The sequence below is a fragment of the Spermophilus citellus genome, assembly GCF_964194105.1.
Source record: "Spermophilus citellus genome assembly, chromosome: 9".
Lineage (NCBI taxonomy): Eukaryota > Metazoa > Chordata > Mammalia > Rodentia > Sciuridae > Spermophilus > Spermophilus citellus.
The window spans coordinates 1,061,577-1,083,991 of record NC_138191.1 but is presented as its reverse complement, the minus strand read 5'-3'; the positions used below and the strand labels follow the sequence as shown (position 1 = coordinate 1,083,991).

General features: G+C 45.9%; 1 protein-coding gene across 1 annotated transcript; it reads left to right on the top strand.

Moving 5' to 3' along the window:
* The first annotated feature begins 3,664 nt into the window (after nucleotides 1-3,664).
* On the top strand, nucleotides 3,665-20,677 carry ANKRD35 (ankyrin repeat domain 35). The gene is made up of 15 exons (XM_081307383.1): nucleotides 3,665-3,703; nucleotides 3,914-4,050; nucleotides 10,275-10,405; nucleotides 11,182-11,270; nucleotides 11,598-11,662; nucleotides 12,865-12,922; nucleotides 13,115-13,185; nucleotides 13,505-13,611; nucleotides 14,174-14,358; nucleotides 14,909-14,946; nucleotides 15,116-17,086; nucleotides 18,707-18,796; nucleotides 19,019-19,084; nucleotides 19,991-20,098; nucleotides 20,619-20,677. Exons 2-14 carry the CDS (start codon nucleotides 4,012-4,014, stop codon nucleotides 20,051-20,053), a joined length of 2,973 nt encoding a protein of 990 aa, XP_081163509.1. The 5' UTR covers nucleotides 3,665-3,703; nucleotides 3,914-4,011; the 3' UTR covers nucleotides 20,054-20,098; nucleotides 20,619-20,677.
* Nucleotides 20,678-22,415: the final 1,738 nt, after the last annotated feature.

The following is a 22,415-nucleotide window of genomic DNA, read 5'->3' as shown; positions in this document are numbered from 1 at the left end:
TTTTGTAGCACAAATAGCTCTTAGGAAAATGTTTCTGGGGCAACCCCAATCATACTTTGTAGGGTTTCTCTGTTGGAATCAGTTTATCAGACCTTGTTTGCTGTTTACTGGAAATCCCCAAGTAAATTTTTGACCTACCCCACCCTCATCCCATATTTCGGTCATGGCCATTAAAGGCAATTGGATTATCATACACACTGGGAAACTTTTGTTTCTTTGTAATCAAGACTATGGATACCAGAGTCAGTTACTGGTCTGAGAGTACAACCACTGAAGAATCAACACCCATTTAGAGTTGAAAAGAAAGAAGACAACTGATTGGGCAGTTGACTAGCAGCCACAAAACCTGTCCTCCCAGGCTGTTATTGAGTCCTAGGTGCATTGTTTATTTTGGCATGTCTCTTGTCTGCTATAGACAGGGACCCTCCTGAACATTGTTTCCCAGCAGGGTGGACAATGTATCAGGTGGTCAGAATAAATAAAGTTCAGTGTCAGGTGATTTCTGGCTCAATTTGAGTTCCCTAGGATATAGACTGTCAGGAATAGTGAAAAGTAAATTACTGGTTTGCCTGAGACCTTGTATATATAGTAGAGTCCCTGGAAGGCAAAGTTATGAAATAGTCTGGATATTCTTTGTGATTCTCTCACTGGAGATTGCTCTGGCCTCCTGAAATTCTCACCTACTTAAGTGACCATAGAGTCTAAAGTGTGTAGGTTTGGAAAGCATGGAGGCATAGAGTGAAACCCCAGGTCTGCTATTTATTAGCTTCGGGCCTTAACCAAATTATAACTTCCTTCAGGCTAAGATAACAATAAAAGTCTGTGTAGTACAGTGATTAGGAATGAAAACAGATTTGGATTTAAATCCAGGTTATACTGCTTAAAACCTGTTTGTCTTAGAACAGATTTAACTTCTCTCCTTTAAATGTATTAGGGTTGTGAGATTGTTCAAGAAAAGTGAGCATATAGTAAGTGCTCAAAAATGGTAACTATAATGATAAAAATATTTTGTTATATATCAGGCACCATGGCTCTCACTTGTAAACCCAATGACTCTAGAATCTGAGACAGGAGGATAGTAAGTTAAAAGGCAGCCTCCACAATTTAGCAAGACCCTGTCTCAATATTTAAAAAAAATTTTTTTAAAGGATTGAGGATGTAGCTCAGTGGTAAGACATCTGTGGATTCAATCCTCAGTGCTGAAAAAAAAAGTTTCATTATAAAATAATCTACTTTATCATGTGCTATGAGGATTTAGTGAGAAAGTATATTGAAGCACCAAGTGATACTCCTGTTCTGGTGATTCTTTCCCAGACCCTGAAGATTTGTTTCTTCTATGTGCTGTTATCTTCTTCCACTAAATCTTTTCTATGCCTCACCCCTTTCAAATGTTTCTGAGCCCTCAAAAGTGATAGTTAACTGATTAGCCTAAGGTTCTAATAGTAGAAATCAAATCTATTCCAGGTATGGTGGTACATACTTGTAATCCTAGCAGTTTGGGAGACTGGTGCAGGAGGATCATGAGTTCAAAGCCAGCCTCAGCAATTTAGCGAGGCCCTAAGCAACTTAGTGAAGCCCTGTCTCTAAACAAAATATTTAAAAAGACTGGGGGCTGGGGATGTGGCTCAAGCGGTAGCGCGCGGCCCGGGTTCGATCCTCAGCACCACATACCAACGGGGATGTTGTGTCCGCCGAGAATTAAAAAATAAAATAAATATTCTCTCTCTCTCTCTCTCTCTCTCTCCTCTCTCACTCTCTCTTTAAAAAAAAATAAAAATAAAAAAATAAAAAGACTGGGAATGTGATTCTGTGGTTAAGTGCTCCTGAATTCAATCCCCAGGACCAAAAAAGAAAGAAATCAAATTATTTTATTTCTTTATATGTCTAGGTGTCTTCTAGACTCCTCTTGAGACACCCAGAGTTTTAGTATCCCCAAGAACATATGCATTTAATGGCCTTATAGAGATCAGGTGGCCTAACTGGCTTTTTAGGGAGGGAAACCATCTGCATTTGTGGGTTATTTTGTAAGAGTATAGTCCATGATGACCCTCCCTTCACTTCTTTTTTTTAATATTTATTTTTTAGTTATACATGGACACAACATCTTTATTTTTACATGGTGCTGAGGATCGAACCCAGTGCCTCACACAAGCTAGGTGAGCACTCCATCTCTGAGCCACAGCCCCAGCCCCTCCGGAGCTGCACTTCTTATTGGCTCGAACTTGATCAATCTTCATGGAGTCTGGGACTGGAACTGAAGTCTACTTATGTTAACAGATTTCCTTACATCTTTTTTTTTTTTAATTTTATTTATTTTTTAGTTATCGGCGGACACAACATCTTTGTTTGTATGTGGTGCTGAGGATCAAACCCGGGCCGCACGCGTGCCAGGCGAGCACGCTACCGCTTGAGCCACATCTCCAGCCCCGATTTCCTCCGAAGGAAAGTAGATTTTTTTTTGAATATTGGTTCATCTAATCCTTTATCCTCAATATTTTATTCTTTATAATTAATAGAGTACTTTAATATACCATTAAGTAGTAGGAGTATGTTACATACAAGAGGCATACTTTATTGGACAATGTAGCAAGATTTTAAGGGAAAACTTAACTGAAAAAAGACAAAAACAGAAACTTTACCTGGGGCCTCACTGAATGTGAGAGGGGATTTTGGGGAGGATTAATTGCCAGCTGCAAAGTGAATTGTAGTAAATTAAAGCAGTTTGAGTTTGGGCTCTTTTATAAAAGTAATGAGAGAAGACACTGAGGATGAAGAGACAGTCCTGCTTTGGAAGAGCTTTCAAACCAAATTAAGAATTTTTCTCTTTGAGAGTCTGGTGGCGTGTATTTGTAATCTAAACTCAGAGATATAGAAGGCTGAGGCAGGAAGATCACAAGTTCAGGGACAGCCTTGGCAACTTAGACCCTGTCTCAAAATTAAGAGAGAAAGAAAGACAGTGGGAAGGGGGGATGTAGCTTGGTGGTAGAGGGCCCCTGGGTTCATTACCCAGACCACACACACACATTTCCTTTGGCGCTGTGGTGGGGATCAAACTCAGGGCCTCTGGCAAGCTCCAGCACTGACTTATGTCCCCAGTTGTTCTTTAGGTTTTCACAGCGGGTTTGCTGGAGCCACATGAGGGAGTTAAGAGAGCTGGGAAGACCAGGTGGTTGCGCCCGATTGATTCTTCAAGCAAGAATTACTGCAATCTGAATTGAAGGGTAGTGGAAATAGGGAAGATAATTGTTCCGGAAAGGGAATACTTAAAAAATAAAAAATTTCTTCTTATCCTTTCCTAATTCTGAAATCGAGCGTGATCCCCTTTCCCTCAGGTTTTGTCCCCAGGTGCAGTGGGCCACTTTATCCGTGCTCAGTCCGCTGCTTAGCACTACAACCTCCTCCTGTGTCAAACTGCTCTCTTTAAATCCTCTTGGGGGCTGGAGTTTGGGGGGGGGGAGCGAAGCAGAATAACTGACAAAGGTCTTTGGATCTAATAAAGCGCCGTCACTAGGGTTAAAGCAGGCAGTAGGCAAGAGCCAAGGCCATCCAGAGAAGCGCGGACCGGCTCCGGCTGCAGTAGCGCGGGAACTCGGGGCGGGGCCGGGGCGGGGCTGGGGGCGGGGCCACATCCCGGAACGGAGGTGGGCGGGGCCCGAGGGGACTTTCAGCCGTTGTCCGCGGGGTTCCTTCTCGGATGGAGCAGGTCGGAGCGGGGGAGTGGGCGGGCTCAGACTGAGCGGGGAGGCTGGAGAGCCGGCCCATGTCGCCGCCGGAGACTGCGGGCTTTCTCCCTCTGCAGGGGCGTGGGGCGGGGCCGGGGCGGGGCTGGCGACCCAGCCTCCCACTTCTGGCCTCCGATTGAGCGGGGGGCCGGGGCGGGGCCTGAGGCGGGGCCCTCTCTGCTCTTTGACAGCTGTCTTTCGAGCCGCCGCGGCCGAGTCCGGTGGGTTTGGGAACCTGTGGCCCGGCTCTCCACGCGTCCCCGTCCCCTCTGTGGCCCTGGCCCCGGCCATGAAGCGCATCTTCTCCTGCTCCAGTTCACAAGTGGCGGTAGGTGCCAAAAACATGTGGGAGTATGGGGCTGGGGTCCAAGCCCTGTGTTGACAGTAGTCCTGAATCCCATCTCCATGCTTCATCGTCTGTCCTTATCTCTTCATGGATCTTTCCAGAGACCCCCAAACCGCAATGCAGCCCACTGGCCTTGCTAACTTAACTTAGTGGAGGTCGTTTATAACCTGTCCCCCAGCCTCCATCTTGCCTTGTACCCAAGGTTCTTTTCCTTAGCCTCTTTCTTGTCCTCCTAGCATCTACACCCCCAACTTCTGCAGCCCTGTCCCCTTCCCAAGTTCTACCTCTACTCTGTCTCTCAGTATCAAACCACCCACAAGTATCTGATCCAGTCCCTGCCCAGCCCTTGACTTCGTTCAACCACCCTAATTCTTATCCAAGAGTTTCACTGTCCATCCCTTCCCAGTTCTCATGTTCCTGCCCTGCCAGGTGGCCCATCCTTAGTGTTTTCTGTCATCCCAACAAGTTGCATTTTCCCTAGCCCTTCTTCACAGTCTCCTCTCTCCTTGCCTTCATTCCACCCCATGCCACTTCCACTGCCATTTTCTTATTAGCACTACTGAACTTCAGACATCACTCCAAACCTCTTTCCAACTGGTGCTCCCACAACAGCAGCCTCTGTTCCCCACCCCCTTTTCCCATTTTGCCCAGTGGTCACCCAGTCCCACTTCTCCCTCTTTTGCCTGGACCGCCTTCTGTCCGCTCACTTGTGGGTTAATCTTGCAGTCTAGCCAGCCTGACAGGCACTGCCAGAGGATGCACAGTTGCCTGGCTGCTCCCCAAGGGACTGGGTGAGTTGCCTGCAGAATCCACCCTGGCTAGTTCACTGCAGTGTCTGGATATCAGACTGATTCTTGGGGGTCAGTCAAAAGCGTTCTTCCCGGTTCTCCCTAGACTCTTCCTTTGTTCTGAACCCTCATCCAGTTGTTTAGGTCTTGTATTTTTTGTTTCTTTTGATTGAATTTGAGGAAAGTGATGTTGAAAGGAGAGGAGAAGGGAGGAGGTTAGGGTGGATCATCATGAGAATCCACAACAGAAGTCATTCTGTGTTCCCCCAGAACAAAGCAGAAGGAAGAAGACTGCAGAAGGTAGTAGCTCAGAAGAGATTGCTAATGATCTCTTACAGAAAGACCTCCTATCTGGGGATGGCCTTTCTTGTGGAGGTTGGGGTTATAAATCAGAAGTGAATTAGCCAGCTACTTGGAGTAATATTGCTTAGTTACCTTGATTTAGTGATGTTGTTTAAAAGCAAATATGAGAAATTCTCAGTTAGCTTACTCTTTCTGCATGGGCAGACCACAGAATTCTGAAAGAAAGCTATGAGGCAAAAGTAGGAACTTTGTTGAGGCCTGTCCTTGTCCCATTTGCATTTGCTTCTCCACTAAGTTTCCACATACTGATAAACTAGTCAAAAGGTAGTTACCAAAGGAACTGCAGATATAGCTTAGTGGTAGAGTGCTTACTTATGAGAGGCCCTAGATTCAATCTCCAATACAAAAAAACAAAAAACAAAACACACACACACACACACACACACACACACACACACAAAACCATTTTCGATTATAGGCACCAGAAACTGAGGCTATCCAAATTCTGTCTTAACTCACAATGATTTTCTTATTCATGTAGACTCTTCCCTAGATACCAAAGTCCTCAACATTGCCCTTCCCTTTTCTGGTTTGTGGAGTTTGCTGTTTCTTTAGGAATGGGGAAACCCAGCATTCTTCCTGATTCTTCAATCCTTGGGCAGTGTCTCCTTTCCAAGGTGCTAGAATGAGTAATGGTCCAGAACTTGGGATTTAGAACCATTCCTTTTTCCTTCTTGACTCTAGTTCTCCAGAGGTTTGGCTGTGAGAAATGTCTAACCCATTCTAAACTCTTCTTAGTAAAATAAGATCTTGGTACAATGAGATTATAGGAGCTAAATTGGGAAATTTAGAACTATTTAACTGGAAGGAAAACTTTTTCCTTAGACTGGGATTGCAGAAAGCTTTGAAAATAGGTCAGTTTCAGCAGCACATTATTTCCTCACAAAGCTTCCACGTACTTCCCATAATTTCCTCCACTCCTCTGGGTAGCTAGCCATGCCAGACCTATTTATCAGAGAAATTATGTGACAATCTTCCTGGTCACTCCAAAAGCCTGGCTTTTCCAAGTCTTGCCTGAAGTCTGCCCCTCCCTATCCCAACTTATACATACCCCTGAATCCAGGGGCAGAGCCCTGTGTTCTTAGTCTGAGGTAAGTTCTGAAAAATCTGTGATCATCTTTAAATTAATTTATATTATCCCCTATATAGGAAGCAAAACAAACAAGCAAAAATCCATCTCCTGTAGTCTCATTTTATTGTAGTCAAATAGAAGGTATCATACATTTGAGCTTATTCTGCCTAGGTAGGAAGCAGACCAAGAAGTAGAACAGAAAATAACTTTAAACTGCTGATCCTGAATCAGAGTAGAGGAATTTCTATTGCATTTAAATATTGAGAGGCAGGTCCTGATTCCTTACGGGCAGTCTTTCCATTTCCATTCACCTGTTCTGCAGCAGTAGCCACTCTCTTTCTCTTATACTACCTATTGGTGTGCTTCCATCCTGACAGGGTGCTTACAGGTTCACAGCCAGAGATAGGAGAGAGTACAGTGACTCCTACAAAATTTCCCCTAATCTCAGATACAGAAATAACAAAGCTTTTCCTTGTTATTAGTCTACTGATTAATTTGGTGATTGTTCCCTTGGGCTTGATGATAATCCAGTGTTTCCTTTCCAAGATGCTAAGGTGAGCAATGGACTCATCCTTCTTTTGTCCTTTATTATTCCAGCTCTGCAGAGGTTTAGACATGAAGAATTTCCACCCATTTTAGACTCTTAGTATAATGAGGTTTTAGAAAGTGAATTGGAACTAAGGATGTGGTTCAGTGGTAGATTGCTTGCCCAGCACCTATGAGGCAATCCTAGTACCTCCAGAAAAAAAGTCACTTGAGTATATTTAGCACTATTTAACTGGAAAGAAAGTATCTACCTTGCTGGAAATACACCTTTATCACTTTTATCACCAGGGACAGTGTCACATGCCTGTAATCTCAGCAACTTGGAAGGCTGAGGCAGGAGGATTCCAAGTTCAAGGCCAGCCTGGAGACCCTTTCTCAAAAAAAAAAAAAAAAAAAAAAAAAAAAAAAAAAAAAAAACTAAAAACAAAACCAAAACAAACAAAACCACCTTTACCATCTATATAGCCTGGCTGTTCTTTGGCTGATATAAGCAAGATGCCTTCCTCCATTCCCCTAGCTGGAGAATTCTATGTCCAGCAAAGCTAGGAAGGATGAGGATTGGAATTAACTTTTATTGTCAACCTACTATGTGGCAGACACAGCGATAGAAGGTTTATATGTTTTTGTTTGTTTGACAGTACTGGGGTTTGAACAAAAGGGCAAATTTAGTTACATCCTCGGTCCTTTAATTTTTTTTTTTTTTAATTGTGAGCTGGGGGCAGTTGCACACACCTATAATCCCGATGACTCTGGGGGCTGAGGCAGGAGGATCTCAAGTTTGAGTTTAGCCTCAGCAATTTAGCAAGGCTCTAAGCAAACTTAGTGAGATCCTGTCTCAAAAAAAAAAAAAAAAAAAAAAAAGATGGGGATGTAGCTTAGAGGTAAAGCCTCCCTGAGTTCAATGTCCCATCCCCAATTTTGTTTTTTAAATTTTGAAACAGGCTAGCATCAAACTTGTGATCCTTTTGCCTCAGGAGTAGCTGTGATTACAGGCATGTGTCAACACACCTGAAAAGGTGCTTTATATGTTGTTAAATCATCAGAAAACTGAGGTTCAAAGAAGTTCTTATGTGCCTAACATTCACAAAGACAGAAAGTGTTAGAATCAAGACTTTAAACAGAGAACTTCAGGGGGAGGTCAGCTGATGGCAGCCCTATGTGGTGAAGGCATGGACCAGTTCTCTGTTTTCCAGGCTTGTCCTGCTCCCCAGGGGGTACTGGAAAATGTATTCTTACATGAGAGTCTGTTAGTATGTGGAGAAGTCATTTTGCTTATTTTGTCATTGGAGAATTGACCTGTTTGGAGACTCTTCTCCATAAAAGGAATAGCATATGAGGGTGGGTGGCTTGCCTTGGAGCCAGTCTGAGAAATAATTAAACTTCTCTGGAAACAAATGAACCTTTTTACATAGCTCAGTAGTAGTATGGTCTCGTGGTGAGAATAGGATTGGGCATTAGGTAGTCTGGGTTTTAATCCCAATTTTAGCCCTCTTTTGTGTGATCCTGGAAATTTATCTGACCTCATGGTGCTTTTGATTCTTCTTCTGTCAAAGAGATGAAATAAAAACAAATATCAGCCCTATTTTCCAGGAATATTGAGATACCCCTGGAAATTGAAATATCACTTGAAAGGACCATGAGGAGTTACGAGTGTTGTACAGGAGTATGACCTCTGAATTCATCTACCCTAGAGAGTTTTATGGTTTGCACACCTAAATCTTTCCTGTTGTTGATTAACAATTTGCCCTGGCTATAAAAACAATATTTGAAAATGTGTTATTGGGCTTCTGTGGACCTTATTTTTCTTTACCTCCTCCTGTTACCTCTTTCTTGTAGAGGTTGTACCTTATAAAATGCAATATGCTACCAATACTTTCTCACTACTTCCTGTTTTATTTTAAGGATGCCATATATTTATATGGCTCTCTACAGTTTACAAAGAGATTTTATATACTTTACCTTATTTAATACTCACAACATGATGAGGTGGTTATTATTTCCTACATTTTATAGATGAGGAAACAGGTTAGAGGTGTTTAATAGTTTGCTCTAGGTCACAAAGCCAAGAATGTAGCTGAACCAGATCCCAAACAGTCTGGCTGACAAGATATTCATTTGGGACCCTTTATAGCATTTTCATCCCTTCTTCCTTTCCTTTCCTGTTTCTAGACCAAACAAGGCTTTCTGTGCTTTCAGTCTGAGGTGCTTTTACATAGTCTTTCCCTTTCGCTCCCTGTGACACTTCAATGACTGTAATTACTCCTCCACCCGAAAAGCTCAAGCTCAATGGGAGAACAATGCGTGCTCAGGTGTGGCTGCTGCCTGGGACAGCTGCTCCCTGCCGGGGAGCCTGGGAGGGTTCAAAGGGAGGAGGAGGGGAGTCTTCTGCCTCTTCCTCTTGCTGTCTCCTCAAAAATAGCTAAGGCCCTGTTTTTTCCTTTTGGTTATTATTTCCATGGAAGGGAAAGAGACTATCCAAAGTGCATAAATAGTTATGTTAGGAAAATAGAAACTCTTGTGATTTCCCTCCCAATTTGGGGGCTTAAAGCCAATGGGTAGAGATAGTATTGTTAGCTTTTTGGACTCCTAGCTGTGATGTGATGCTAGGTGCCTTGATTTACTTCTCTAGCAACTAAGGACAAAATTCAGATTAGCAGGAAGAGGTGAGAGGCAGTGTGCGCCCAGTCATAAGTAGTCAAGTGGGTGCAGTTTTCTTCACCAAGACCTAGAGACCAAAAAGGAAAGGAGTCGTCGCTAGCATTGCTCTGAGGCTAGGCACCTAACAACAATAATCATAGTGACTCTTACAGGTGTGGTGGGGCACACCTGTAATCCCAGCTACCTGGAGGCTGAGGCAGGTGGTGCAAGTTCAAAGCCAGCCTAAGCAACTTAGAGAGACCTTGGCTCAAAAAAAAAAAAAAAAAAAAGGATTGGGGATATAGTTCAATGGTACAGATCCCTGGGTTCAATCCCAAGTACAGAAAGAAAATAATTTGGGGAAAAAAGCTAAGAAGACACTTGAAATACGATATGTTCAGCACTCACAGATAAATTTTTTTTTTTATTTTTCAGTTTTTGGTGGACACAACATCCTTATTTTTATGTGGTGCTGAGGAACGAACCCAGCACCCTGCGCATGCCAGGCCAGTGCGTTACCACTTGAGCCACATCCCCAGCCCCACAGATAATTTTTAATTCAGTCAGTGGTCCAGTGACCTCTAGGTTCTGGGCTGGCAGTACTGCCAATACTTATTGGTAGCATATGAGTTGGTTAGTATTTAGTTGGCCCACCTAAGAACCAAATGGTCTAGGCTGAATGAGTTGTGAAACAGTGAAAGGACTGTGGAGATTTTTCTTTTGCCTTGGTTGGCATAAAACTATCTTTTTCCACACCATCCCCATCCTCCATGTTCACACAATTTGTGGTTTTGGACCAGGTGGAGAGATGGAACCGTCGTGATCAGAAACTGCTGGAGGCGGTACAGAGAGGGGATGTGGGACGCGTGGCTGCCCTGGCCTCCAGGAAGTCTGCCCGACCCACCAAGCTAAACTCAAACGGCCAGTCCCCGTAAGTAAGTCCTCTTGATCCCACCCCTAGTACATGGTTCCTTTTGAAAGCCCCAAACTCTAATATGATGTAGGACCAGGAAATGCCTACAACTTCAAAGCCCTTTTTTGTAGTCATAATTAGTAAGCATATCAATAAACCTTTGGTATCAAATGCAGCACAAAGAGAGGGAAGAAGATATTACTCCTGAGCTCCATCCTCCTCACAACCCACAGTGACAACACTGACTTGAGAAGGATACGAAGCTCATTAAACAAACAGAAAACTAATATGCTAGATAGGTAGTTTCTTCATTGCACAAGTAGGAGGGTGTGTATCCTTGGGAAATTAGGAATGAAGTGGTAGCCATGGGAGTCACAGGACCTGAGGGAGTGATTAGAATAAGGGAAATATCACCCCTTGTTGCTGCCCTAAATGGCTTCAAATGTCCAGCCTTCTGCTCTGCTCTGGCAGATTCTTTCTGTAACGCTTTGATTTCCACTAAGGGTTCTATGCTCAGAGAGGCCTGTCACTATGTGTCCCCTGCATACCCCTGCAATAGCTTGAGATTCCTTGAGACCTATAGTTCTTAGTTCCAGCTTTGCCTCTAGCTTCCTGATGTTATGACTCAAGCCATATGGCCTTGTCTTTCTCAAGAAGTCAGGCTGGGGAGCTTCCCTCTTCTGCTTTTGGAATTGACTTTGAGGTAGGAAGTGTAGCAAGCAGTGTTTGTTAAGATTCTCCCCCTCTTCACCCCTGGTCCTTTCATCCTTGTGCCTTTGGCTTTGATTCTGCAGGTTTCATCTGGCAGCCTCCAAAGGACTGACAGAGTGTCTGACTATACTTCTTGCAAATGGGGCTAACATCAACAGCAAGAACGAGGATGGTGAGTTAGACGGAGCACTGGACCATACTGCTGGCTTGTCCCTTTTATAGCAGCAGTGGCAGCCATTGCTGGTCCCTGCTGGAGGTTCCAACTGTAGACGCTTGCTTCTCTTCTCAGTGAGCCTTAGCCAGTATCCCTCCAGGCATCTCCCTCCCTGAAGCTGAGGTACAGAGTGCTTGGGGAACAGGAATTTCTGGCCCCATGTGGCTGAGAGCTTCTCTCTCTAATCTCCCTCTGATTATCTGTGCGTCCCTTCCTTCCCTCCCTATGAGTCATCTGCATGTATGGGGTCACCCACCCTTCTTCTCTCCCTCTTTCTTTTTCCAGGAAGCACTGCCCTGCATTTGGCCACCATCTCTTGCCAGCCACAGTGTGTCAAGGTCCTGCTTCAGGTAAGAGCAATGTCTTAATATTACTCCTATGAAGGGAAGAGATGGACCCAGAGCCTCCTAACTTTGTTTTGTAGTTACAAGAAATAGTTAGCTAAACTGACCTCCCTCAGCCCCAGGACGAGAACTGATAATCACTTATCCACAAACTTTTATTTAATAGATACCAGCTTGATACTTCCCTTGAGGTGGTGCAAGTTCAAAGCCAGCCTAGACTGCAGAAACTAATTGCTACAATGACAGGCAGGTGGAAGGAGGGCAGTCATGTTCAAATTAAGCCAAGGTCCTACTGTCTGTGTTTGAGGAGTTTATGATCCAGTTGTATAAAGAGAGATACACATGTGAAATGACATGCAGACAATTTATAAGTGAGTCCCCAAAGTACAAAAGGCTCAACCATTGAGCATATGGCTGCTTTGCTTTTGTTCTTCTTAACTTGTTCCAAATCTCACAGTTATGATCCTTAAGTACCATCCATGAATATGAATTTGGGTGTCATTTTCCCTAGCATGTTTATTACCTAGCATCTAATTTTTCTTAGGCTCTGTATTCAGGAACTAGGTTTAAAATCCAAGGAATCTGCAAGGAATATACTGGGCTTGCCAGGCATGGTGATGCTCACCTGTAGTATCAGCAATTCAGGAGACTGAGGCAGGAGGATTGCAACTTTGAGGCCAGCTTCTGCATCTTACTGAGACCATGTATCAAAATAAAATAAAAAGGGCTGGGGATGTAAATAAGTGGTAGAGCACCCTTGGGTTAAATCCCCAGCACTGCCAAAATAAATAAATAAGTAAATAAATGACTGGGGGTGTATAGCTTAATGGTAGAGCACTTCTGAGTTTGAGCTCCAGTACCCCCCTGCCACAAACACACAAAAGGAATAGACTTGCCAAACATATATATAATACCAATGACTGGGGGGGGGGGGCGCTAAGGCAGGAGAATCATAAGTTCAAAGCCAGCCTTAGCATCTTAGCGAGGCCCTATCTCAAAATAAAAAAGAAAAAGTGCTGAGGATGTGGCTCAGTGGTTATGTGCCCCTGGGTTCAATTCCTGGTATCAAAAAAAAAAAAAGAATACACTGAGCTTGACTAATAGTTGCCTTCCCCATATTAAGATAGAAGTTGGTGGCCCAGTAGAGGGTGTGGGATGAGGATGTTAACACCAAGCTCCATGCTGCTTCCCTTTGTGGCTATTTGCAGCATGGTGCTAATGAAGATGCTGTGGATGCAGAAAACCGTAGTCCCTTACACTGGGCAGGTGTGTGCTGGGGAACTGGTGGGAACAGGGTTGCAGGAACTGTAGGGCGGGAAAGGGGAGGAGAGGATGACATTTGGTGGGAAGGGCAGCCAGGGCCAACTGCTGGAATGGTCGGAGGGAAAGTAGGGTCATGTTCTATGTAGATGTCCTTCATATTTCACCTTAACCCAATCATCCCTCCACCTTCCGCAGCCTCCTCTGGCTGTGCCTCAAGTGTGCTTCTGCTGTGTGACCATGAAGCCTTCCTGGATGTGTTAGATAATGTAAGTATCAGATGGCAGGTGGGTAATGTTCTGCCTGGGAGACTGCTTTTCTTTCTGAGCTGGATTGGTTACATTCCATGACCCATATTGTACACTACTACTCTGCTACATTCTTTCTCCTTCTATTTCTCCTCCTCTTCCTCACAGAGAAGTTAAAGCCTTATCTTCTGGAGGGCTTCTAACTCTTTGAAAGCGGGTATTTAGCCCTGAGACCTGGACTTTTTCCTGAAGGGGTGGGAGAGAGGGCCATTGGGAGGATTGTGTGGAGCCCATGACTCTTCCTCGTTCCTTATAAACCCCCTTCCCACCATGTGTGCAGGACGGACGTACACCCCTGATGATTGCATCGCTGGGTGGTCACGCAGCTATCTGCTCGCAGCTGCTGCAGAGAGGTGCCCGAGTTAATGTCACAGACAAGGATGACAAGTGAGCTTTCCCCAGCTTCTCATGCCAGTTTCTAGACCCTGAATCCAGAAAGGAGTCAATGGGCATAGTGTGTGTGCAGGTGTGCGTGTGTCCATCTGTGTTGTAGAAGAAGAGGGCAGTGTGCTCTCTGTCTTTGGGAATCTCCTTTCCTAGTGATGGTTTAGAAGAGCTCTGCCTGCTTCCATGACCATCTTCCTCGCATAAATGATCCCAGAACTGGAATGGATGCCTCTGGAGCTATTGGTTTAATGTACTGCTTCTCAAGCTATCTTCTGAAAAATGTGATCCTTTTTTCTAATAAAAATTTTATCCAGAACCTTTATACTATATAAAACAGCTAAAAATGGAGCCCTTTGAGTTGACCCCTTGCTTTCTGACGCTGTAGCTCCTAGAAATGACATTTTAAAAGTTCTGACCTTACCTAATGCTTCCTCATTGGCTAAGGTTGGTATCTTGTTCTTACCTGACTGAGTGATAGCTCACCCTGGGAGCGGGATTTCTGGAACCAGGACTCCTGGATTCCACAGAGAAAGCCTATGCTCAGATTCCTCTTCACCTACAGATCTGCTCTGATCCTGGCCTGTGAGAAGGGCAGTGCTGAGGTGGCTGAACTGCTCCTGAGCCATGGAGCAGATGCAGGGGCAGTGGACAGAACGGGGCATGATGCTCTGCATTATGCTCTGCACACTCAGGACAAGGCACTGTGGGGGCTGCTGCGGCAGGCCTGGCAGCGGCGCCGGCAGGGAGGTAAAAGCCCTTTTGTGATTTCAAGATTCTGCTCAATAGCCAAAGAATCAAAGAAACTTCTTGGTATCTCATTTGTTCCCATGGAAGTAATCCACCTGAAAAACAATTGCCACTTTGAGAGTTTACTTATTTATTGCTACTACTGTGAGATAACCCCATGTTCCTAAAAGCACAGTCATGAATTCCTTAATGCAGGAATTGTACATTCATTGGTATGATTTGCTGATCAATATCCCTCTTTCCTACTAGACTGTCAACCCCTCTATTTTCCTCATCATTGAGGTCCTACTGCCTATAACAGTTCCTGGCAGAGTGGTCAATAAATAAATGAGGGAACAAAATGAAGGAGTGGCTCTATCTCTGGGATCAGAAACTAAAGTTACTGATAGTTAGGGACCTGATGAACAAGGTAGCTCCTGGCACTGGGAAGACCTGTGCTAAGGGTCATCACACTGCAGGGCCGCTCATTTCAGAGAAAGTCTGAGATAATGTGTAGGACGGAAGCCTACAGCTCTCTTCTCTCTCATTTGCCCCATGTCTTTTCTTATAGGTCAGGGGCTGGTTCTACACCCAGATCTTGCCTCCCAGGTAAGACCCTACATGTCTTCCCTTTGGCTTCTGATCCACCCCAGGTCATCCCACTGGGACCCTCTCCTAAATGTCCTTGGGCATCAAGACAAGATGTTCTAGGAGAAGAAAGCCCTCCTGGGGCTGGTGAGCTGCTGGGCTTCACGTCACTATTCTATTTTTGACCTAGGCCTCTCCATCTGAGCCCCAGGTGGGTTCTCCACCTAAGAGCTCATGGAGAGCAGAGCCTGAGGAGGAACAGGAGGAAGAGGAGGATGAAGACCCGTGCTTAGAAGAATGGATATGGAAATATGAAGAGGAGCGGAGGAAAGTTTCTCAGTTGGAGCAGGAGCTGGTGAGAAAGACAGAAGAGTGTAAGGCTCAAGCAGCAGCCTACTTGGGCCTGGAGAACCAGATTAGAGAGCAGGTGCAGGAGTTAGGTGTCCTCTCCCAAGAGCTTGGAGTTTCAGGAGGACAGAGCGCTACTCTCTGGCCTGGAGGGGATGGTATGGAGCAGGGCCGTCCCCTGGACTTGCTGGCTGAGTGTATACAAGAGTTAAAGCAGCAGCAGGCAGCAGCCACAGCAAACCCATTAGCTCCCAAAAGGGTTGAAGAGTCAACCCCAGAAGAGATCCAGAATGAAGTCCGTGGAAGGTCTCAACCAGAACAGGGGTCAGCCCAGAGCCCAATGTCTGAGGTCATTGGGAAAGCCACAGGACAGCAACTGACCACCAGTCAGGGACAGATCATTGGCCCTGATCACACTAACCAGCTGTGTGCTGGCCAGAGAGAGAGAGCCCAGGCCCCAGGCCTTGAACCAGTGGGTACTGCAGCCATGAACCAACTCCTGCTCCAACTAAGGGAAGAGCTGGCTGCAGTGTGGCGAGAAAAGGACGCAGCCCGAGGGGCTTTGTCAAGGCCCATTCTGGAGGGAGCCCTGGGAACTCCCCGAGCTGAGGCTGCAGCAGCTGCTTGGGAGAAAATGGAGGCGCGGCTGGAGAGGGTGCTGGTCAGGCTGGACCGAGCCAAGGCGGGACTAGAGGTGAGACCTGAGGCCCCTGTCCAGGAGGACAGAACGGGTGTCCCCAAGGCAGACCCAGCGTGCATCACAGAGCACCCTGAGGAGACGAAGGCTCCCGGGGCCCGCAGAGAGCCTCTGGGGGACTCTGGAGGAGAGCAGGCCCCAGGAGGCGGCCTGGCAAAGGCGCAGCTGGAGAAGGAGGTGTCGGCCCTGAGACTGAGCAACAGCAGCCTGCTGGAGGAGCTGGGGGAGCTGGGACGCGAGCGGCAGCGCCTGCAGGGCGAGCTGCAGTCCCTGAGTCAGCGGCTGCAGCGGGAGTTTGTGCCTAAGCCCGAGGCGCAGGTCCAGCTGCAGCAGTTGCGGCGGAGTGTAGGGCTGCTGATGGATGAACTGGCCATGGAGAAGGAGGCCACGGAGAAGCTGCGCAAGCACCTGGCCTCCCAGAGCAGCGGCCTCCGGGGTCTGTGGGACTGCCTGCCCCCGGACCTGGTGGGCAAGGGGAGTGCCCGGACCAGAGCCTCGGAGCCCCTGGAGGAGCTGCAGGTCTGCGTCGGCACCCTGGCGGAGAGGCACCGCCAGGCCCAGCACAAGCTGGCTCGGCTGGAGGCAGAAAACCAGCAGCTGCGGGGATCCCTGACCCCCAGTAGAGAGCTGGGCGCCCTCTCTGAGGTCCCCGTATCCCCCCAAGTGGCCGCTCTGGAGCAGGATTTGGGGAAGTTGGAGGAGGAACTAAGGGCGGTTCAGGCCACCATGAGCGGGAAGAGCCAGGAGATAGGGAAGCTGAAGCAGCTGCTGTACCAAGCCACCGAGGAGGTGGCCGAGCTGCGGGCCCGGGAGGCGGCCAGCCTGAGGCAGCACGAGAAGACTCGGGGTTCGCTGGTGGCCCAGGCCCAGGCTTGGGGCCAGGAGCTGAAGGCTGTCCTGGAGAAGTATAACACGGTCTGCCGCGAGATGGGTCGCCTGCGCGAGGCCGCGGCGGAGGAACGTCGCCGGAGCCAGGACCTGGCGGCTCGGGCCTCTGAGCAGGAGCGCCAGGCCAGCGAGGCGCGCGCGCGTGCAGAGCAGCTGGAGAAAACAGTTGAGCATCTGAAAGAGAAGGTGGAGCATCTCACTGGGGCTTGCCGGGACAAGGAGGCCAAGGTGAGCAGGGGGCACCAGAGCGCGTCGGGGAAAGTTTCCGTGAGTCCGGGGCTTTGCTAATCTGAATCCAGATTAAGCCTTTGGTCAGATTGAAGCCCCAACACAGCACTGATCCTTTGCGTGGTCCACATTATGCTTTCCCGGGACTAAGGGGGTTGGAGTTGAAATTGGAGGTGAGGAAAGGTAGATACAAAGACAGAAGTGGGTTAGTACTCAAATTTAGGACTCAGGGTTCTGAAACACTGTGCTCAGGGGATCGCGTGTGCATTGTCTCGAATTATTTGCATTTTGATTTAAATGGTGTATTGACTTGGGATTATTTGCATTTTGACTTAAATGGTGTATTGACTTGGGAAGAAGCCTTATAGTTTAATGGCTTGCTGAGGTTTTCCTCAGCTTTGTTCTTCCCTCCCACTTCAAAATGGTTTCACAAATTGGGTTGCGGTGGCACATTCCTGTATCCCGAGGAGGATTGCAAGTCGTCCCCCCCCCCCCCCCCCCCCCCCCCCGCAACACCAATTTAGTGAGACTCTGTTTCAAAATAAAAAATGAAAAGGACTGGGGAGGGCCGGGGTTGTACTTAGTGTAAAGCTCTTGCCTACCCTGTGAGAGGCACTGGGTTTGATTCTCAGCACCACGTATAAAGGTCCATTGGCAATTAAAAAAAAAGGACTGGGGAACCAGGCACGATGGATGCCTGTAATCCCAATGGCTGGGAGGTTGAGAATGGAGGATCTGGAGTTCAAAACCAGCCTCAGCAAAAACAAGGCCTAAGCAACTCAGTGAGACCCTGACTCTAAATAAAATACAAAATAGGGCTGGGGACATGGTTCAATGGTAGTTAAGACTCTCTAGACTGAGATTGTCTGGATTGAATTTCAGTTTCAAAATTCAGGCTGGGGTTGTAGACCGGTGGTAGAGCACTTGCCTAGCATGAACAAGGCCCCGAGTTCAACCCCTAGAACAGCAAACAAACAAAAAACTCTCCTTATAGTTGTCTGATCTTAGGCAGATTATTTAACATCTCTAAGCCCCAGTGTTCTCCTCTACCAAATGAGCTTCATAATAGTGTAATTGTGAGGAGTACATTAAATAAAGTATTTATCTAAAATGCTCAGAATAATTTTTGGCACATGGTAAGTACTCAATAAAGAGTAGTTATTACTATTCCTACTATCACCATGCCTATTACTGCTGGTTACTATTTACTGCATTTGTGTCTCTACCTCCTGAGACACAAAGGACTCATCTTCACTTTCATCAGGTGTCAATAGCCAAAGTGGGTTAGGATCCAGTACTGAGTTAAGAACATGAACTATGGAATCAAAGAGATATTGATGCGAATCATGATTTTATCACTTATTAGCTGTATGATTTTGACAAATTACTAAACTCAACCTCCTTATCTACAAAATGTAGATAATAATATTTACTTCTGAAGTATTATTCTTTTCAGAAGAAAGGTTGTATTGGGTATAAATGAGACAATGTGTGTAAAAGTATCTGACACATATTAAATATCCAATAAAAGGAGGTGATCTTTTCCTCAGTGGCATTTGGGGTAGGAGGAGAGGAATGAATTGGTCCTTACTGGTTCCCTTTCTTTCCTTTTGGCCTCAGATCAAGGAGTTGTTGAAGAAGTTGGAGCAGCTTTCAGAGGAGGTTCTTGCAGTTCGGGGTGAAAATACTCGCCTTGCCTTACAGTTGCAGGTATGTTTTGACCCTCAGGAAAATGGATATTGCTGGAGAAGAGGGTGGACAGTGGAAGTGATGGGTATGTGGGAGACATTCTGAGAGCTGCAGAGGCCTAGCCAGGCAGTGGTCCAGACTGAGCTAACCTAGTAAAGCTGATCATTTTCCTTTATTGTTCCTTAGGCTTGGGTGAATGTTGAGAGGGTGGGCACATGACTTCCCATTGATACTCATTTCCAGGATTCCCAGAAAAACCATGAAGAGGTCATCTCCACCTACAGGAATCATCTGCTGAATGCTGCTCGGGTGAGCATGGTAGAGTTTTGAGGGAGGCAGACACAAAGCTGGTAGGGAATGTTGCATTTGAGGTCTCTTCTCATTCCTGTACAGTTTTGCTGTTTCTCAGAGAGCTGGATCCATTGCCAGATCTCTGGATCTCATTAGGCAGATCAATAAAGGTTGTTTGTGGGGCTGGGATTGTGGCTCAGTGGTAGAGTGCTTGCCTGGCATGTGTGAGGCTCTGGGTTGGACCCTCAGCACCATATAAAAATCAATAAATAAGATAAAGGTATTGTGTCCATCTACAACTAATTTTTTTTAAAAAAGAGATTGTTCATGAATGTGAAAGGAAAAGAGAGATATTTGTGTCTCATTTTTTTAAAAAAAGTTTTTAAACAGATATAACATTTTTTATACCTTTCTTTTATTTACCCATTTTTATGTGGTGCTGAGGATCAAACCCAGTGCCTCACACATGCTAGGAAAGTGATCTACCTCTGAGCCACGACCCCAGCCCCTGCAACCCCTTTTCAATTGCCTGATCCATTGTAGAGCCTTTTCCTGTCCCTGATACCCCTATTCAGTTTCCTCCTGAGGCTACTTAACCATAATTAAGTAAGAAAAGCTAGGTGGCTTGTTCCTTTATGAGGAATAATAACTATGAAGAGTGGAACACTGTAGAATGTGTAGCAGGTGCCTTGCTTCACATTCATAGTTGTAACCCTCACAGCAATCCTGAAAATAGATGTCAGTATCTTCCCACGAAGGCAGGAGACAGCCATGGAAAAGTTGACTACTTTAAAAGATAAAGTTATAAGTGAAGATAACCAGTAAATGGCATTCCACTGTCTACAGATTCCACAGAACACCTCCTTTACCTGTGTCTCTGATGTCTGTTCTCCATCTCCATTGTGTCTTTCCTGCTGCCTACAGGGCTACATGGAACAGGATGTGTACACTATCCTACTTCGAATCCTCAGCATACAGGAGGAGTGAGGCAGCCTTGTTATGTGCCCTCAGAGAGAATGGGATTTCTTTGTTGTGAGTTGTGGATTGAGGATGAAGAGGGATGTAGCTTGGGAAAAATGAACTGGGAAAGGAGGCTTATGGAAAGGAATTGGTGAGTCTCCTTTTACCCCTGTGGTGACTGACACTGCAGAGTTCTATGAAGCATAGAGCATGTGAGTTAAGGTCACTTGAGAAGACAGTGTGGGAAATCACTGGATGGAGACAGGAATCTGAGCAGGTGGAGTGTGGGGCAGACTTATGAAATGGAGATGGAAAAGAGAACTTGGGTGATTCTCCTAAGGTCTGGGGTATGGAGATGCCAGTGAAGGACCGAAAGTGGAATAGTGGTGTCAGTTTAGGGCAGGACTCTACAAATTCCAGAATTTCTCCTTCATTCAAAGAGCAGTTATTCCCTTATCTTCTCCCCACCTCTATGAAGGTGACCTTCTCCTTCAGCCAGAAAGATAAGGGTTCCCTTTAGCATGTTGACATGGGGAGGAGGAGACGAGGACATGGAGGTGTGTGTATTTCATTCTTGAATTTCTTCTTTCAGGGAATAAGAGCATCCTTGGTTTACAGAGACTCCATCAAGCTGTGGTGGGTGGGGGGGGGGGTTGGTCATTAGGAGTGGTGCAGGTGGGGCTTCTCCTGACGTATGGACCCCCAGACCTGAAAATATGGATCCTGGAATCAGCAAGGATGAAACAAGAGGTGTGGGTGGAAACCAGGGGTATCTATGGAAAATAAAGCAGGAGGCAGGATGACGCTGGGTGTCATTGTTTTTTTTCTGTCTAAAGGGGTGGGGGATGAAATCTTGTTCATTCCTCTGTCCTTTAAAAACAAGTTTTAAAAGCAGACTTTATATTTAGAGCATTTTTAGGTTCATGGAAAAACTGAGCAGAATGTACAGAGATTTCCTATGTGTACCCTGTCCCACATGTATATAGAGTCTATGTACATTGTCAATATCCCTTACTAGAGTGGCATATTTGTTATAAGTAATGAGCCTACATTGACACATTATAAGCCAGAATCCATCAGGGGTAATACATTAGAATTCAATTTTGGTGTTGCATATATTATGGGTTTAGACAAATTTGTAATGGCATGTGTTCACTATTTATGTAATAGTTTATAGTAGTTTGTTTTGATGTGTGTGTGTGTGTGTGTGTGTGTGTAAGTGAACTACTGAGGGCTTAACCAGGGGTACTCTACTACAGAGCTATACCTCAGGCCTTTTTTGTTTTTGTACCAGGGATTGAATCAGGGCCCTCAACCACTGAGCCATATCTCTAGCCCACCCCCCACCCTGACTTTTTTTACTTTTAGAAACAGGGTCTCACTGAGTTCTTGGGGCCTTGCTAAATTGCTGAGACCAGCTTTGAACTTGCAATCTTCCTGCCTCCCAAGACACTGTGATTACAGGTGTGTGCCACCATGCCCAGCAAGACCTTTTTGATTTTTGAGATTCATTAAGGTGCCATGATTGGCCTTGAATTTGTAACACCTCCTGCTTTAGCCTCTTGAGTAGCTGAGATTACAGACCTGCACCACTGTGCCCTGCTTAATCCACAGTCTTTTTTTTTTTTTTTTTAAAGAGAGAGTGAGAGAGAATTTTAAAATATTTATTTATTTATTTATTTTTTAGTTTTCGGCGGACACAAATCTTTGTATGTGGTGCTGAGGATGGAACCCGGGCCGCACGCATGCCAGGCAAGCGTGCTACCGCTTGAGCCACATCCCCAGCCCCAATCCACAGTCTTTTTAAAAGAGAGGTCAAGAGAACTAGATTTTCTTTTAAGATGTTCAATTTAAAATATCCTATCATGTATTAAACAATGTGTCTAAGTTTGATACATATGGCCTCAAGTGATCACTCTTCTTTGTTCCAGGCAGCTTCTTTTTGGTTCTGTTCTGGGATTGAAAGACTATCTCTCAGCCACTTCCCCCAGTATCCACTCCTTCCTTCCCCTCCTCCAGCCAGGCTGCTAGGTGAGATTGAGTTCTTGCAAAATTTGGAATCCTGGTTTGGTGGCTAACACCAGGATCCCTCCCCATTCCATCTCTCAAGCCCGCCCTCTGCTGGGTTACCCTGGGTCAGACAGCAGCGGTTTGGCAGTAAAGACACTGGACTGAGGGAAGAGTGGGGAGAGGTGTTTCTGTGGCAACGGGAGGGGGTGCTTCACAAGGGCCGCAGAGACTGGCTGAGGGGGGAAAACATCTGAAATGTGTAGATCAGATCCTAGAGAAGGCGCAGATCAGTTTTAGAGTTTATGTGAATGAGCATAGGATTGCTTTAAGGCAGAGGGAGAATGGAAAGAGGAGGGATTGATGGAGATGTAGGGAGAAG

Excerpts from the sequence above, each read along its gene's own strand:
- ANKRD35 (XM_081307383.1), top strand. The coding sequence starts at position 4,012 with ATGAAGCGCATCTTCTCCTGCTCCAGTTCACAAGTGGCG. Across the intron at positions 10,406-11,181 it reads AACTCAAACGGCCAGTCCCC|GTTTCATCTGGCAGCCTCCA; the intron begins GTAAGTAAGTCC and ends TTGATTCTGCAG. Across the intron at positions 12,923-13,114 it reads TAGTCCCTTACACTGGGCAG|CCTCCTCTGGCTGTGCCTCA; the intron begins GTGTGTGCTGGG and ends CACCTTCCGCAG.